The 17,130-nt window shown below is 41.4% G+C and overlaps 1 protein-coding gene across 1 annotated transcript in view; it reads right to left on the reverse strand.

The window, feature by feature from the left end:
- The window catches only part of LOC121276601 (genetic suppressor element 1-like), a 323,710-nt gene that overhangs the window by 91,023 nt on the left and 215,557 nt on the right, over positions 1-17,130 (reverse strand). The window contains exon 4 of the mRNA XM_041185215.1: positions 8,590-8,786. Coding sequence (XP_041041149.1) covers positions 8,590-8,786 — 197 coding nt within the window. The remainder of the gene's footprint in view (positions 1-8,589; positions 8,787-17,130) is intronic.

Consider the following 17,130-nt stretch of genomic DNA (forward strand, 5'->3'; position numbering starts at 1 on the left):
GTATGAAGAAAATTAATAGGAAACAACTTTAATTCCTATCCACAAAGGAACAATACATCATATTGTTGTTAGATTATATGCTTTACATTGTTTAACAAATATGCTTATTATATTCAGCTTAAAATAAGTTTTTATGTATTGCTCCTGATATTTATGAAAACTGGAAGATCTTGTGAAGACATAGGATAAGTTCCAGTTCGTTCATTGTTCTTTTTCTTCAAGACTCCCTCAGTCCATGGCCGGAATGTTATGGCCCCAAGGCAGTGGGAACGGGACTGGAAAATGTGGAGAGCCGTTTAAACCTGCATTGACTTTGGTGAGACCAAGAAGATCCTGCTGATGGGTTGGGCCATAAAATTCCGCACCATGTCTCAATGTTATCCACCCTTCCAATTTTTCTTCTTTCTCTTCTGTTTTGACCCTCAATTTCTCCTTCATTTGTTGACAGGATAAAGCTGTTGGGTCTTCATTTCCAATTATATTATTTGGCTATATTTCTATCTCTAACTGTACTTAGCAGCCTTTTTGACTCCTGAACTTCTCTTGATCAAATCCACTCATTTGTCTTCCGGTCCATCCAGCTGATTCTGAGCATCCTCTGCCATACCCAAATTTCAAAAGCTGCTAACCTCCTCCAATACTCTTTTTTCAGAATCCATCTCTGGCATCCATAAGGTGCAACACTCCACTGTAGTAACTGTACTAGGCATTTTTTCAACTTCACGCTAATGCTTTTGGACTTCCAGAAGCTACTTAAATCATGGGTTACTCCTCTTGCTGTAACTAATCTAACTTAGATTTTATTATTGAACAGTGACTTTGGTATTTATCATCAATACTTGAATTTGTCCCCTGCCTCTCTCTCAGTGTTTCCAATCTTGACTTTTCCATTGCCATGTAGAGGCACAACATTGGTCTTTATCTCATTTTTGATCAGTCCAAAAGACTCACTGTGTCTTTTGGCTGGGCCTGCCATAGCCCTGAGCTCGCCCCTTGTTCTGGCTATGAGAGTGGTGTCATCTGCATACCTGAGATTCCATACGCTACAATTTCCTATGATGCAGCCACATCTGTCTGGTAACTCTTCCCACATCATCCTCATTATCTCCTCTCCCACAGCGTTAAACAGCATGCGTGACAGAAGACACCCCTGCCTGACTTCATTCTCAAACTGGAATTGGTTTGTAGCCCATCACCAACACTGGCAATTCCTGAGGGATTTCTGTATTGCTTTTGTATTAGCCATGCAAGATATTTGGGTACACCAAAGTCTATAAGTGTCTCCCATAGAACAACCTGCTGGACAAAAGTTTTGGCATAATTTATGATCATGAACCAAAGCTGGGCTTCCTGCTTATTTTCACCTTTCTCCATGAGATTTCTGAGCACAAGCATAGTGTCAGTTGTACCCTTTCCAGGAATGAAGCCAAACTGCTTCTCTGCAACTTCTCTGTTCACACAGGGGGTGACTTTCTGTTTGATGACGTCAATGCTTTAGATGCATGACTGATGAGACTAAACAGTTGATGTTTTGGAAAGTCCTGTGTGCCTGCTTTCTTACAAATGACAGTAGGTAAAAAATTATTACCAGGCACAGTTTACTTTCATTTTCCTTATCCTCTGGTCAATTAATGGATAATTACTTTGATGAGGAAAATTTGCAAGTCAATAGGTGCTTAGAAATTTTTTAGACATAACTATTCTTTTTACATGCTTTTAACATTTTGAAATGTGATTTATGAATTATAGCATATATGGGTCAGATATATATATATATATATTTATATATATAGGCTGGAATTAACTGTAAAACTAACAATGAAGCTACAAGTACTTACTGTTTTATATATAAGGAAATTGGACAACTTCGGGTATGTAGATGTGAAATTAAATGCAAAAACATGGAGGTTGCTATTCAAGATGCATTGCTTTTCCGTAGGTTGTGCAAAAACAGTGTCTGACTGTCACGATACCCAGGTGAATGTATTAAACAAAATTAATTTCCGGTATAGTACTTACATGGCACTCAAGAAGATCAGTATCTTCCAGGACCATGCAGCCTGATTGATTGGTACCCTATCTGCCACCTTAAACATTCACTCCCTCCACCACAATTGTCAAATGGCTATACTATGTACCATCTACAGAATGCACTACAATATCTTGCCAAGGCTTTTTCAGCAGCACTTCCCAAACCCGTGACTTGTACCGCCCGGACTGTCAAGGGCAGCAGGTGCAGGGGAACACAACCACCTCCAAATTTCCCTCCAATTGACACACTATACCAACTTGGAAACATATTACTGTTCTCTCTTTGTTGCTGAGTCAAAACCCTGGAATTCTCTTCCTAACAGCATGGTGGAAGCGCCTTCTGCAGCTGTTCAAGAAGGCAGCTCACCACCATCTTCTCAAGAGTAATTAGCCATGGGCAATAAATGCTGGCATTGCCAGTACTGTCCACACCCTGCGAATGAATAAATAAAAAAGATAGTTTCAAGCTAAACTCACTACAGAAAGTTAGGGCTTGCCCGTTTCAGTCAAAGTACCCTTTTTAACAGTGTGATAAGTCTTAATTATTGACAAGCAACTTCCTTGGCAGTAAAATGTAACTTTTACAAGTGTGGAGTCCAATTTTTTCTGCTAAACAGCGTGGGTGCACGGCTGCAGAGTAGCATATAAGTACCACAAAGACCTTGTTCTGTGATAAATAATATGGTTGTGCTGCCACACAAAAAAATTTAAAGGCAAATTTAAAGATTTTTAATAGACATTATATCAAACGTGATTTACTTAGCTTAGGGTCAACATAAACTCTCCAGTGGGATTAAAATTTGAGATTTTCTTTTAGTAAATGTGCATACTCCTGAATACCTTGCTCCTGACAGTTAGAATTGTCAGTGCTGCCACTTGTATCTGACAGGTATTCCACTGGGAAACATTAGAATTCCCTAGATTAGTTGAGACCATAAGTTATAATCCATAGACAACACATGATGTGGCCAAAGTTCACCCTCTTACTGATTGTGTTTCCAGCTATGAATTTCAAGTGAGAACCAGAGTCTTTGAAATTCTCTAGTGGTCCCTGTTGCTGAGTAATCATTCCATAGTTAGTGGAATTTTAGACCCATCTAGGAAACAAAAGGTTGTACCTTCAGTTTCCAGTTAATCCATCCCTTAAAAGCTAGCACACAGCAAGTACACAAGTAATACTCAATATTAGAAAAATTATGTCAAAGGGACCATTAATGCTTTTTGGAACAAACTGTAAAGCAATAACAGTTAACTAACTGCTTTGCCAAATACCTTTGTTTTCAGTTGCCACTTCAATTTCAGTCCCAGGTCTGACCTGTCAGCCCTTGCCCTTCCATTCACTTCCAATGAATCTCAATGAAGACTTGAGGAAGAAGACATTTTATTAGTAACTCCACAGTCTTCTGGCCTTCATATTGACTTTAATAACTTCAGACATCAACTTAAGCCACTTTCCCAGCTTTTCCTGTTTCCACTTCAGACCTGTCTCACCCTCACTGCCTTGGCTATTCACATATTTTTGGCATTTCTTAAATATCTTAAACTTGTTATGCTTATCCCATCTTAATATTACTTCAGTCAATTAATCCATATCCCATTTTCCATTTAGGCACTTTTAAGCCTATTTGCATCCTCTTTCATATGTATGTGTTTTATTCCCTTTTCCCTCTCCTTTATTCTCTTCCTAGGAAGATACAGGAGAATAGGACATAGGAGCAGGAGTAGACCATTCAGTCCCTTGAGTCTGCTCTGCCATTTAATAAGATTCAAGGATTAAGATCCAATTTCCCATCTGCACCCCATAACCCTTAACTCCCTTGTCTATCAAAAATCTGTTTAACTCTGTCTAGATAAATTCAATGACCCAGCTCCACTGCTCTCTGGGGAAGAGAACTCCACATACTAACGATCCTCTGAGAGAAAAAAAAATTCTCCTCATCCTTGTCTTAAAAAGTAGACCTCTTATTTTTAAACTGCATCTCCTAGTTCTAGTCTCTCCCACAAGTAGAAACATTCTCCTGGTACCAACCCTGTTAAAGCCCCTCAGGATCTTATATGTTTCAATAAGATCACCTCTCATTCTTCTAACTCCAATAGGCCTAACCTGTCCAACCTTTCTTCATAAGATATGCTCCTCAACCCAGGAATGCATTGAGTAAACCTTCTCGGAATGCTTCTAATGCAATTATATCTTTCTCAAATAAGCAGACCAAACTGTACACAGAACTCCAGATGTGGTCTCACCAAGGCCCTGAACAGCTGCAGAAAAATTTCCCTTTTATATTCCATTCCTCTTGCAATAAACAACAACATTCCATTTGCCTTCCTAATCACTTGTTGTACCTGCAGACTAACTTTTTGTGTTTCATGTACCAGGACACCCAGATCCCTCTGTACCATCAAGTTGTGCAATTTCCCTCCATTTAAATAATATACTGCATTTCTATTCATTCTGTCAAAGTAGACAAGTTCACATTTTCCCACATTATACTCCATCTGCCACACTTTTGCCCACTGACTCAACCTATCTATGTCTCTCTACAGACTCTATCTCCTCTTGACAACTTACTTTCCCACCTTTAAAATGTTAAAATTTCCTTTTAAATTGCTGTTCAATTGCCATTTTTTCTAGTTCTGCTGAAAGGGTTATATCGGAAACTTTACCTTCTCTGTTCTCCCACAGAAATTGACTGACCTGTTGCCTGCAATATTTTTTGAAGTTTTTCTGATTTCCTGGATCAGCAGTTTAATTTTTGCATTCTATGCGATATAGTGACAATCAGTAGGTTAAATTTCCTGATCCTGGGACATGTGCTATAGCACCAATGCATTAATTGCACACATACCAACTAGAAACAGCCAACAGCGGTGGAGCTTCCAGGGTCGCCTCTCATCCAGATGGCCGAGAGGAGAACAAAGTTTGAACTGAATAGGAAATCTTACTTGGTGCTATTAATAGCTTTTAAAATATATTGTCATATTTAAATGAGACTCTTGCAGCACGTTAGGCCAGCTAGAAAATTACATGACGAGCTAATGGGCCAGGATCAAGATAAAGAGGACCCTAGCCAATTTGCTGGTCTTCACACGTGCCTTTTTTGCTGATAGGACTAATCACATTTCAGTATGTCCTTGTGCTTTTTATGGTTAATTGTAGAGAGTTACTGTTACATGAGGAAATAAAACAGGCAAGGAAAGAACTCAATTCAAACAAGTGGAAGGAAAAAAGATTTAAGCTATTTTACCATAACAGACCAAGAAATTTTACGTGACAGCTTTGGCTCAGTGACAGCACTCTTGCCTCTGAGTCATGAGCTCGAACCCCATAGAAAATGACGCTGGAGAAGTAGTAGTGGGGAACAATGAAATGGCAGAGGAACTGAATAGGTACTTTCCGTCAGTCTTCACAGTGGAAGACACGAGTGACATCCCCAAAGTTCAAGAGAGTCGGGGGCAGAGGTGAGTATGGTGGCCATTACCAAGGAGAAGGTGCTAGGAAAACTGAAAGGTCTGAAGGTGAATAAATCACCTGGACCAGATGGATTACACTCCAGAGTTCTGAAGGAGATAGCTGAAGAGATAGTGGAGGCGTTAGTGGTGATCTTTCAGGAATCACTGGAGTCAGGGAGGGTCCCAGAGGACTGGAAAATTGCTAACGTAACCCCTCGTTTAAGAAGGGGGTGAGGCAAAAGACGGGAAATTACAGGCCGATTAGCCTGACCTCGGTCGTTGGTAAGATTTTAGAGCCCATCATTAAGGATGAGATTTCAGAATACTTGGAAGTGCATGGTAAAATCGGGCCAAGTCAGCATGGTTTCATCAAGGGGAGGTCATGCCTGACAGATCTGTTAAAATTCTTTGAGGAGGTAATGAGTAGGTTAGACAAAGGAGAGCCAATGGATGTTATCTACTTGGACTTCCAGAAGGCCTTTGACAAGGTGCCGCACAGGAGGCTGCTTAGTAAGATAAGAGCCCATGGTGTTAGAGGCAAGGGACTAGCATGGATAGAAGATTGGCTGTCTGGCAGGAGGAAGAGAGTGGGGATAAGGGGGTCCTTCTCAGGATGGCAGCCGGTGACTAGTGGAGTTCCACAGGGGTCAGTGCTGGGACCACAACTTTACACTTTATACATTAATGATCTAGATGAAGGAACTGAGGGCATCCTGGCTAAGTTTGCAGATGATACAAAGATAGGTGGAGGGACAGGTAGTATTGAGGAGGCGGGGAGGCTGGAGAAGGATTTGGACACGTTAGGAGAATGGGCAAAGCAGTGGCAGATGGAATACAATGTGGGGAAGTGTGAGGTCATGCACTTTGGTAGGAAGAATAGAGGCATAGACTATTTTCTAAATGGGGAGAGAATTCAGAAATCTGGAATGCAAAGGGACTTGGGAGTCCTAGTCCAGGATTCTCTTAAGGTTAACTTGCAGGTTGAGTTGGTAGTTAGGAAGGCAAAAGCAATGTTGGCATTTATTTTGAGAGGACTAGAATATAAAAGCAGGGATGTGCTGCTGAGGCTTTAAAAGGCTCTGGTCAGACCACATTTAGAATATTGTGAGCAATTTTGGGCCCCGTATCTCAGGAAGGATGTTCTGGCTCTGGAGAGGGTCCAGAGAAGGTTCACGAGAACGATCCCAGGAATGAAAGGCTTAACATATGAGGAACATTTGAGGACTCTGGGTCTATACTCGATGGAGTTTAGAAGGATGAGGGGGGATCTGATTGAAACTTACAGAATACTGAAAGGCCTGGATAGAGTGGATATGGGGAAGATGTTTCCATTAGTAGGAGAGATTAAGACCCAAGGGCACAGCCTCAGAATAAAGAGAAGACCTTTTAGACCAGAGATGAGGAGAAACTTCTTTAGCCAGAGAGTGGTGAATCTATGGAACTCATTGCCACAGAAAGCTGTGGAGGCCAGGTCATTGAGTGTATTTAAGACCGAGACAGATAGGTTCTTGATTGGTATGGGGATCAAAGGTTACGGGGAGAAGGCGGGAGAATGGGGTTGAGAAACTTATCAGCCATGATTGAATGGCGGAGCAGACTCGATGGGCCAATTGGCCTAATTTCTGCTCCTATGTCTTATCTCAGTGATTTGAGGATATTTTCTAGGTTAACATTTCAGTGCAGTATTAAGGGAGTGTTGTACTCTTGGAGATGGCGTCTTTTAGACGGTTGTTAAAAGTGAGCCTCATCCGCCAACTTGAAGGGTGCTCTCTGGTCGTCTGACCAACAATTATCCTTCACCCAACAGCACTAAACCCGGTTCGCTGATCAATTGTTTTGTTGTTTTTTAGTAGACCTTCAGCTGCCAGGATCCATTTTTTTTGGAATTCCTCCTTTCAACACCTTCATCTTCAAAAGCCTTTAGAAACTTCTACTCTGACCTTCTCTCACTGCTGCTACCATGTTGCAAGCCTGACCCATAGCCTTGGTCAGGGTTAGTTGCCACTACCGAAGAGTAGAATCCAGGACAATGATGCAGTGGGATTCTACTGAAGCAGACAAAGGCAGCCACTGAGTTGAAAGGACCAGAAGAGCCTCCAAGGGAAAATTATCTTTTTTAACTTAGTCAAAACTAAAGCCTATAAAGGTAAGTCTTTGTGACTCAGATGGAAGGACGGAATGCTGACTACAAAATCCCCTCTCAAAAGGAACATTTCACTAACATAATTTAAAATAAGGATTCCAAGAATTTGCGTGTATCTGAAGTTGGCAAAGTGAGTTCGAACCCTATTTGTGATGCAAGAATATTTTCTAGATTAACGTTTCAGTGCTGTATTAAGGGAGTGTTGTACTCTTGGAGATAGCGTCTTTTGTGATCTAATTTAGAATTATTCATGAATGAAGTTACAGTGCTGAAAACAACCCTTTCCAAACCTTCAAGCTCATGAAATATAAATGGAGCAAAACAACAATGAAAAGATACAAGCACAAATAGGGGTGAATTACCTGGGATGCGGACTGAATTGCCAGGGCAGGGGTACTGCATGTAACCATGGGGCTGTGAGTTGGACAACCCTTGCCAAGTAGTTTCTGAGCCCAGGTGACTTTTTGCTCATTAAAATTAAAAACAAAAAAAGTCACCTCCACAAAGTCTAATATTCACCTAGATGTAGATAGCTTTACTTTCAAGAATATGCCAGCAATTATAGACCTAGCAATTACAAGTATTGTTATTGTACAAATACTTGCATGTCAAACACTGGTGTTAACACAGATAAAAACAGAAAATGCTGGAAAAACTCAGCAAGTCTGGCAGCATCTGTGGAGAGAGAAACAGAGTTAATGTTTTGAGTCCATATGACTCTCTTTCAGAGGCGTTATCAGATTTATTTTGAATGGGTTAATGACTATGTTAAAGTACCTAAAGGGAGAATTCAATATAAACGTGTTACATGTGCTTACAACACATCACTCACTGTCATTTTCTGGCTTAAATAGCACATCACAATGTTGTGATGAGCTCCTAAACATCATATCCTGGAGCAAAATTAATTTGAGATCACTAAGCAAATTCGGAAACAACTAATTTATCAGCTTTCTTTTTCCTACCTGTCTGCTGTCACTTCTCCACAATCCATTGACTGTTTGTGTTGGAGCAATGGTAACTACAGGTGGAGTATTTGCCGCAGTCTGACTTCCAGGTGGAACTATGATTGTTCCTGGAGGCCGTTTGGGTGTACCAGCAGGAGAACAGTGATTGGAAACTGGCGACGATATAGGAGATTGTTCACTGCCATGGGAAGATCCTGAAAATATAAAAAGAGCAAATGTAATAAGAGCAAATGTTATATGGTTTCTATTAATCACCATTGTACCAATTAGGTGAGCACCCTTCCTCTCATTTAACAATGTACAATGTTCAATATAGTACTCAAAGAAAAGACATTTATTTTTCTTGATGGTAAAGGAAAGCATATTTATCTAATATATTACACTCTCCAACCTAACCCCCTTATCATAACTTTTCAAATTAGGCTCCAGAGACTTCTTACCAAGGGGCCTCAGTAGTTGGTGATGCCATTAGTTACCTGTCCTTCAGGGGCCAGGCATGCTGTACACTGTAAGTACAGTGCCTAAAGAATGGTGTACACTGAATTTACTGATCCTGCATTTCCAATGAGGAAATGGCATCAAAAAGACTCTGGGTAAGAGAATCAGGGTTATAGAATTCTAGGTCTGGAGCCTGGGTTGTGGAATCAAGGGTGCTGGGTCAGAGGATACAAGCTATGGTATTCCAGTTCTGGTCATCCTTTCATTTTGTTCAATGGGAGGCTGCAGGACAGATAAATCTTCTGCACTAATGATAACTGAGGGCAGAATCCATAACTCTTTCATCCTAGCTTGCAACTTCTTGAGAGAAGCTAAGCACTTGCTCAGCTTCTCTCTTTGTTAATATGGTAACTTCCACTTCATAGGTGACCATGAGGAGATGGAATCAAGAACTAACTCAGTAGTGAAGGTGAGCATGTTTAACAACCATGAAGTTTGGAACTGCCCTTTGGCATCATTTCCATTGTCCCTTCTTCATTCAAAATTGATGCATCTTTAAGCTTACTAGTACCCACCAAAATGTGTGTCACTGGGATCTCTTACATCATTTGTAGGGCAGCACATTAGGTCAACTGGAAAATAACATGACGAGCTAATAGGCCAGGATTCAGATAAAAAGGTCCCTGCGCAATTTGCTGGTCTGTACACATACATCCTTTCTGCTGATAGAACTAATCACATTTCAGTATGACCTAGTGCTTTTTATGGTTAATTGTTGAGAGCTTCTGACATACAAGGAAATAAAACAGACAAGGAAAGAACTCAATTCAAACAAGTGGAAGGAAAAAAGATTTAGACTATTTTACAAAAACAGACAGTGAAAGTTTTATGTTACAGCTTTGGCTCAGTGACAGCACTCTTGCCTCTGAGTCATGAGCTCGAACCCCATCTCAGTGATTTGAGGATATTTTCCAGGTTAATGTTTCAGTGCAGTATTAGGGGAATGTTGTACTCTTGGAGATGGCGTCTTTTAGATGGATGTTAAAAGTGAGCCCCATCCACCAACTTGAGGGGTGCTCACCAACAATTATCTTTCAACCAACATCACTGAAACTGGTTCGCTGATCAATTATTTTATGGCTTTTTTGTAGACCAACAGCTGCCTAGATCCAGTTTTTTTTTGATTTCCTCCTTTCAACACCTTCACCTTCGAAAGCCTTCAGAAGCTTCTACTCTGACGGTCTCTCACTGTTGTGACCATGTTGCAAGCCTGACCCATAGCCTTGGTCAGGATTAGTTGCCACTACCAAAGAGTAGAATCCAGAACAATGATGCACTGGGATTCTGCTGAAGCAGACAAAGGCAGCCATTGATTTGAAGGGACCAGAAGAGGCTCAAAGAGAAAACTTTTTTTTTCTTGATTGCAGTCAACACCAATGTACCTAGAATGGTACACCTTTGTGACTCATATTGAAGGATGCGCTGCTAACTACAAAACCCCCACCCAAAGGAAAATTCCACCCACATAATTTAAGATAAGGCTTCCAATAGGTTGTGGGTTTCTGAAGTTGGCAAATTGCTTTAAGTAATGTGGATTATGAGGTTTGCGATGATAGAAGCTTTTCCCCTTAGGAATCAGATTAAGCTTGAGGGTCTTTCTCCTTGCTTCTTCCGAGACATTTTGTTATTATAACAACAGGACATACAACGTTTGAATGAGAGACAGAAAGACTAGGGGTAGGTGAGTGATTAAAAAGTTAAAGGACTGAAGCAGGAACTTTGAACCAGTACACTTCCAGTTTTAATGGAAGTGAATGACAAATCTGCTTGCAGGAGGTGGGTTGGTTGCGAAAACCTTTTAAAGAGTCTATATGCCTCCATTTTAACAGTGTTTCTATTTTTCACCACAGCCAACCGGCTTTCGTAGGCATTGGGAAAGCTGACAGATAAAAGGCAACTAGTTGGCTGCTTCTAAAAGGTAAGTAACAACACAAAATGCTGGAAATACCCAACGGGTCAGGTAGCATCTGTAGAGAGAAACAGTGTTAATGTTTCAGGTCAATGATCTTCTATCAGAGCTGAAGAAAGATAGAAATGTAAGAGTTTTTAAACTAGAAGGAGGGGAGAGAGGGAAGCATAATGAAGCTTGGCTGTGTGCCCAGAACAATCAAAGCATTAGCTCAGCAGGGGTTTCTGTTTTGACAAACGAAGTGAATTTTTGACTTTGCTTGATTGACATCTTTAAGTGGTTATAATAAGTTATTCTTTCTCTGATATCTTTTATCAATGTCTTGATATTTATTTGGACAAGAATAAGAGGTGTGCAGTTTTTGAAACCTCTATTATTGATATTTTAATGGTCTGTCTGATTGACACTTTTATAGGGTTGTGAGAAGAGCTGTTGTTTTTACAAAAGAGGACTATTGAATGTTTTTTTTCCAGCACAGCAGTTCCACATTTGCCATTGTTATTATATACCTCACTGGTTATGTACTTAGTGCATACTGGGCGAATAGGCGTGGAGGGGTCAAGAGTTGGCATGGACAGTATGAGGGGCCATGGGGAGTTGCTTGGGGGGCATGAGTTGAGACTGAGTTGGTTTGGAGAATATAAGGAGTCATGGGGGTGTTTGGGGGGCATGACTGGCATGCGTTAGCATGGAAGGTATGAGGGGTTATGGAGGGGTGGGTAGGGAGGTGAGGGGGTGTGAGGGCTAGAGGGCCCACAATCTTTGAATGCATCTGGGACAAAGTTCCAGCAAACCGAGGCAGGCATTTTAACCAGCCCACCTCAGCACTTGCCCATCTCCATGGCCGCTGACACTCTGATACCACACCCACCTCAATCCTTTCCCCCTCACCCAGGCAAAAGTTGTGTGTATTGGGCACTTTTTATCAAGACCGGTCCGACAAGTCAGGAAACTTCCATTAGATTTGTAGCTCAAGTTGGGAAATCTCTGACATCAGTAGCCCAAATCTGCCCCTTACTGTCAATTTAACCATGCTGGAGGCAACATAGCAATTAGAGTATTTACTTTTGAAATTGAAAGCTACAACCAAACATTTTTCACCCAAGTGCCAATGACCCTGATGGTACAGGGTTTCTAGTGGTCATTCTGATGTTGCTATGCCACTGTGTTCCCAAAGCCTTATAAGGGGATTTGCCTACAGTTGGAGTTTCACAACTCAGATTCAAATCCACAATGAAATTTAGTTTCAATTTAGAGCTTCCTTCTTACACTGAATTCAGTAAAAAGGCACTGTCCACTAGGAACTGATAGCATGCACGGAACAAAGTTCACCCTTTAAACATGATATTAAGTACTGGAAACAGGTCAAACTGTCTGTTTCATTCTAAGTTCATCTAGTTGTCCGTGTCTACAAACTCACATACATTAACACCTCAAGACAGAGACATCAAATACTATCATAGATCTCTGAATGCAGGCAATAACATCAATGAAGAAAATCATCTTGGACAGATTGACAAATCTAATGGAAATGCAACTGAACCAGGGACATTTTATGTCTTGGCATTCCCTAACACAAGTAAACCTGTTTAAAGATCCCACTGATCCAAAAGCAATCTTTAGTCTGCATTACTTAGTCTAACTAGTTACATAAAAAATATAGAAATTTTCCTAACTGGCACATGATGAAACTCTGAAGTGCAAAGGGTCATCAAATGAAAATGACTGTTTTTTAACCAGATTGTATCGGTGTTAGCTCTGACAGAGGTAGAATTTAGTCTCCCCTGTTTCTACCTAACTTTATCTGTTAACCTATTACATTAACTGGGACTTCTGTAGAGAAAGACATTATGGATGCTGTTAGGTTTGCATACAAAGCAGTCCAGGATTGTCATCAATGACCAGTGACAATGTTGAAAAGGGGCATTTGCTATTGTCAGGGAAAAATTCAAATCATCAGCTTAGCCTATACATTAGAGAAACAAACAAGACATCTGCAACCCCGGTGTGGAAAATTTAGTATCATAGTGTCAATACAACACAATACAGTACGATATCAATACAAATGGAGATGTTCAACAAGTATGTCACAGCAGACATATTATTAGTTACATATATTCCGGTCAGCTACATCAATAATATGTATGTGGCATTTTATTGGAATATAACAATATCCTGCTTTTGGTGCTGAATGAAGGCCAGCCCATTTACATTATAAAGGTTTCACATGACTGGTTGCTTGCCAAATAAATCCTAACAGGAAGTTTAAAATAGATGTTGCCATGTCCTTTTGACATGAACATTAGGCAATAAATTAACAAGTTAGTTTATGTCGTTTGCCTAAACAAAGAAAAACAGTTTCAATTGGCAACAAGATACATTGGGGCTTCAATTTGTTCTCAACATTTCACATTTATATCTGTTGGTTATGCCAGAGAAGCTATTTCTGTAACACATGTTCCCCAATAGAGCTACAAGGTGTGTTTGAGCTCTGCAAGCACTCGCTGTAATGAACAGCTACCAAAATCTTTTAAGGCTGGCAGCATGAATGTTTCAGAAACCCTGCATTCTTGTCTAAAAGTGAAATGAATAAGAGGTAAGAGTTGTGGCATATCAGGGATGCAACTACTTCACCATTGTACATTCTTGCTTTATCATAATAGTATTGATCTTGTTCTTTAAAACCAAAAAATCTAAGTTTTGTTTCAATAAGCATGCTTAAATTGGGGCAGAAGTGAATGATGCACTGTCTCAATGACGTAATGTCCGTATAAAGCACTCCCAGCATGAGTAAAGCAAAGAGTTAAGCTCTTTTCAACTGTGACAATAGTGATAATGCTAGAAGATTACTCTCTGGCACCAGCGTGACAATATCCGTTTGCTCATTGGTGAAATTATGCTAATTGATACCATTTCAGAAACTGATGAAATGGGCTGGATTTTCATCTCCTAATGGAAGTGTAAATTGGGTCACAAAATGCTAAACTTAACCTTTTTTGCTGGAAAGAGAATTTTCTTGCGCCTTCCTGACCCCACACCATTTTCATGTGGCCTTTTGGTAGGTTGAGAAGGCCTTGGGTGCAAAACACAAACACACCTCTTCCGAGGTTGGGGTCCCTATTGTAAGGACCACAGTTCCTTCACTGTCAGTGTATCAAAATCCTGGAACTCCCTCCCTAACAGCACTGTGGGTGTACCTAGAACACATGGACTGCAGCGGCTCAAGAAGGCAGCTCACCACGATCTTCTCAAGGGCAGTTAGGGATGGGCAATAAATGCTGGCCCAGCCAGTGAAGCCCACATCCCATGAATGAATAAAAAATGAATTTGCATTTCCTCCAGTAAACAATTTTCGTGTGCTGGTATGGGTTTTGGAAACCCTAAACAAAGTTGGAAAGTTTGTCACTACTGGTGGAAGCCTGCTAAGGAGTTGGGGGCATTCTGAATTGTAAGTCTAAAATGTTTTGACACTTTTAATTCTCATTATTAGATGCTGTATTGTAACATAGATATATTTTAATGCAATGATTCATCTTAGGGATCTGTCCTGCAAAGATAAGCTGACTCTTACTTTGACCACTATTGTGAAGGTGTCATCATGCATCACAGTACTTCTCCATTGAAGGAAGTGCCATAATTCATCAAAAATGTAAACACATTTTCTGTCAGCTTCTGCTGTCATATTTTGCAGAGTCATTTAAATAGACTGACAGCTGTTAAAAACTCTGCTTATGAAAGTTGAAAGGAAAAACTGCACAGGCTTTCTTACATTGATTGACAGGCACCCTGCTTTGAAATGGAAGTGAGAAAACAATCTGTTCTGTCAGTTTCCGGTCATGTAGCTGGAAGCTTTTGATATGACAGCTGCAGCCATTATGGATGCTTGGCTGAGTTTCAAAAGTTATTAATGGTTTCAGCTCAGCAGGTGGTTGACCAAAGAAAGAATGATTGAAACTTTTAAGAAGCTATAATAACAATATGCCTTTACCATGGGTTCCTCTTTGTTTAAAACCTAATAGGTACTTAAAGAATTACACTTTTTTATGCTAGAATAGTTTTTCTTTTCCAGATCAATGATAGTGGCCTGAATTTTTCCGATGACCGGGTTTACCTCTCTGTGATTTGAGGAGTCAGAGGGGAGTGCCCCACAGCCATTTCATGCTCAAATGAGTGTCAATTGGCTGCAGGCGGGACTTCCACCGCTCACTCAGGAGAAAGTCTCACCTCAGAGAGCTGCTGGTCAGTCTGATTGGCTGGCAGCTCTCCAGTCCCTGAAGTGTCAAGAGTTGCAGTGGATTGAAGAGGAACTTCAGGAAATGCCTGAGCCTAAGTCCTGGGACCGGAGGACAAGGTAAGTTTAAGGGTCCTAGGGTGGGGAGGGTAGGGAAGGATTGTGGGAGCACAAAGTGGGCAGGATCAGGGTATCAGGGGAGATCCTAGGGGGGAGGGGGGTTCAGTGGCCACTGGACCTTAAGGGGGGGTGGTCTGCCTGCAGTCAGAAGTGGGCTTCTGATGGAGGCGCCACCCCCTTCCCACTTAAGGACCTCAACTGGGGCAATAGCGGATGTCCTTATAGTGTGCGGAACTGTAAGAGTCCCAATGCATGTATAGACCAGTGAAGGTAGGCTTGTGGCAGACTGTGGCAGCAAACTCCCTGGCAGATTTCTCAACTAGTACCTCAAGGGAAGGGAGTTCATTTGAGTTCTATGAATTGACAAGAATTTTCACTCTTAGGCTGTTAATCTTACTTTAAAAACCCTTAAGAAAGTACCATCTTGTTGACTAAGGTGTAACAGAGTTTTCAATGGTGTACTAACTTCATAATTACTGCTGATAACCCACACTGGCTAATTTTATATTTTTGAACTATCAAATTTCATGCTAAATGGTTCCACTTATTTTAAAAATATCATTTAAAAAAAGTTTGTTTATCTTTCATTTACCTTTATTCTTAATCCAATCATAAATTATTTCGCAACCTGAAAATTGAAATTAAGAATGAAGGATATCAAGTGGTTTTAACTTCCTGGTTTGCTGTATGCGAATAGTTCAACATGATTGGCTACTGACATCATTGCTGGTGCACACTGGGAGATCCCCTTGACTTGGCGCCAGATTTAACTGCCATCGGGAAATGGAACGATCACTAGGCCTTTGTGGGCAGCTTTCTTTGAGGCCAGTGGTGAGTGCCATTGCCGCAGCACTGACTGTAAAATCTAGCCCAATAAAAGCTGGTCTCCTGCTGCCTGATTGCAATCTATATAGAATGCATTCACTTCAGGTGCAACCCATGAAAATGTCTTTCTGAGGCAATAAATCAACGTATGGGGCAGAATTTTCCCATTGGCGAAGGGGGAGGAGGTCAGGAGTGTACATTCAGCCTCCAGGGGAGCCACCTTTGGGAGGAGAGGTGCAGGCACAAGGGGCTAAGGGCCAACAGGAATTCCAAGGCGGAAGGGCCCCGTATGCCAACTCATAAAATGATGTGCGGTGACTTCGGGTGAGTGTCCCAATGTCACAGCGCGCCATCGCAATATTTCGGTGGACAGACACGCGGCAATCTCCGATGCACGCCCGCCATTAATTAACAGGCCACTTAAGGCCCTTGAGGCACCAATTGACTGCGATTTTTCAGGGCCTGTGCGATCTTCAGGTTATCACATGGGTGCTACGGGCAGACGGGTAGGACACATTTGTACAAGCTTCATCCATGGGCGGGATAAGAGGGATCAGTGGGGTCGCAAATGTGCTCAGTCAGATATTTAATTTGGAAAGTTACTGATACTTGCCTGTGTGAGCAGAAATACTTCAAAACTCACATCAGCTGCTTGGGCAGGATTCACAACCTTCAGGTCAGCACTCTACAGTAAAGATCCTTTTTGGAGCCTGCAGGTTTCAGGAAGCCTTCCCTTAGCTTGGGAATGGGAGTTGTGCTTTCCACTCGAGGCACCCCTCCGAGGAGGAAGGGAGGGCCAGAATGTGGGGGGAAGGCCAGGAGTGCACATTCAGGTTCCAGGGGAGCCACCTTTGGGAGGAGAGGCGCAGGCACAAGGAATGCAGGGCCAACAGGAAGTCCAAGGTGAAAGGGGCCGCAGAAGATGCCGCTATCCTGCTCCGAGGGTATACAGACA

This window comes from Carcharodon carcharias, chromosome 3 (genome assembly GCF_017639515.1).
Source record: "Carcharodon carcharias isolate sCarCar2 chromosome 3, sCarCar2.pri, whole genome shotgun sequence".
NCBI classification, from domain to species: Eukaryota; Metazoa; Chordata; class Chondrichthyes; order Lamniformes; family Lamnidae; genus Carcharodon; species Carcharodon carcharias.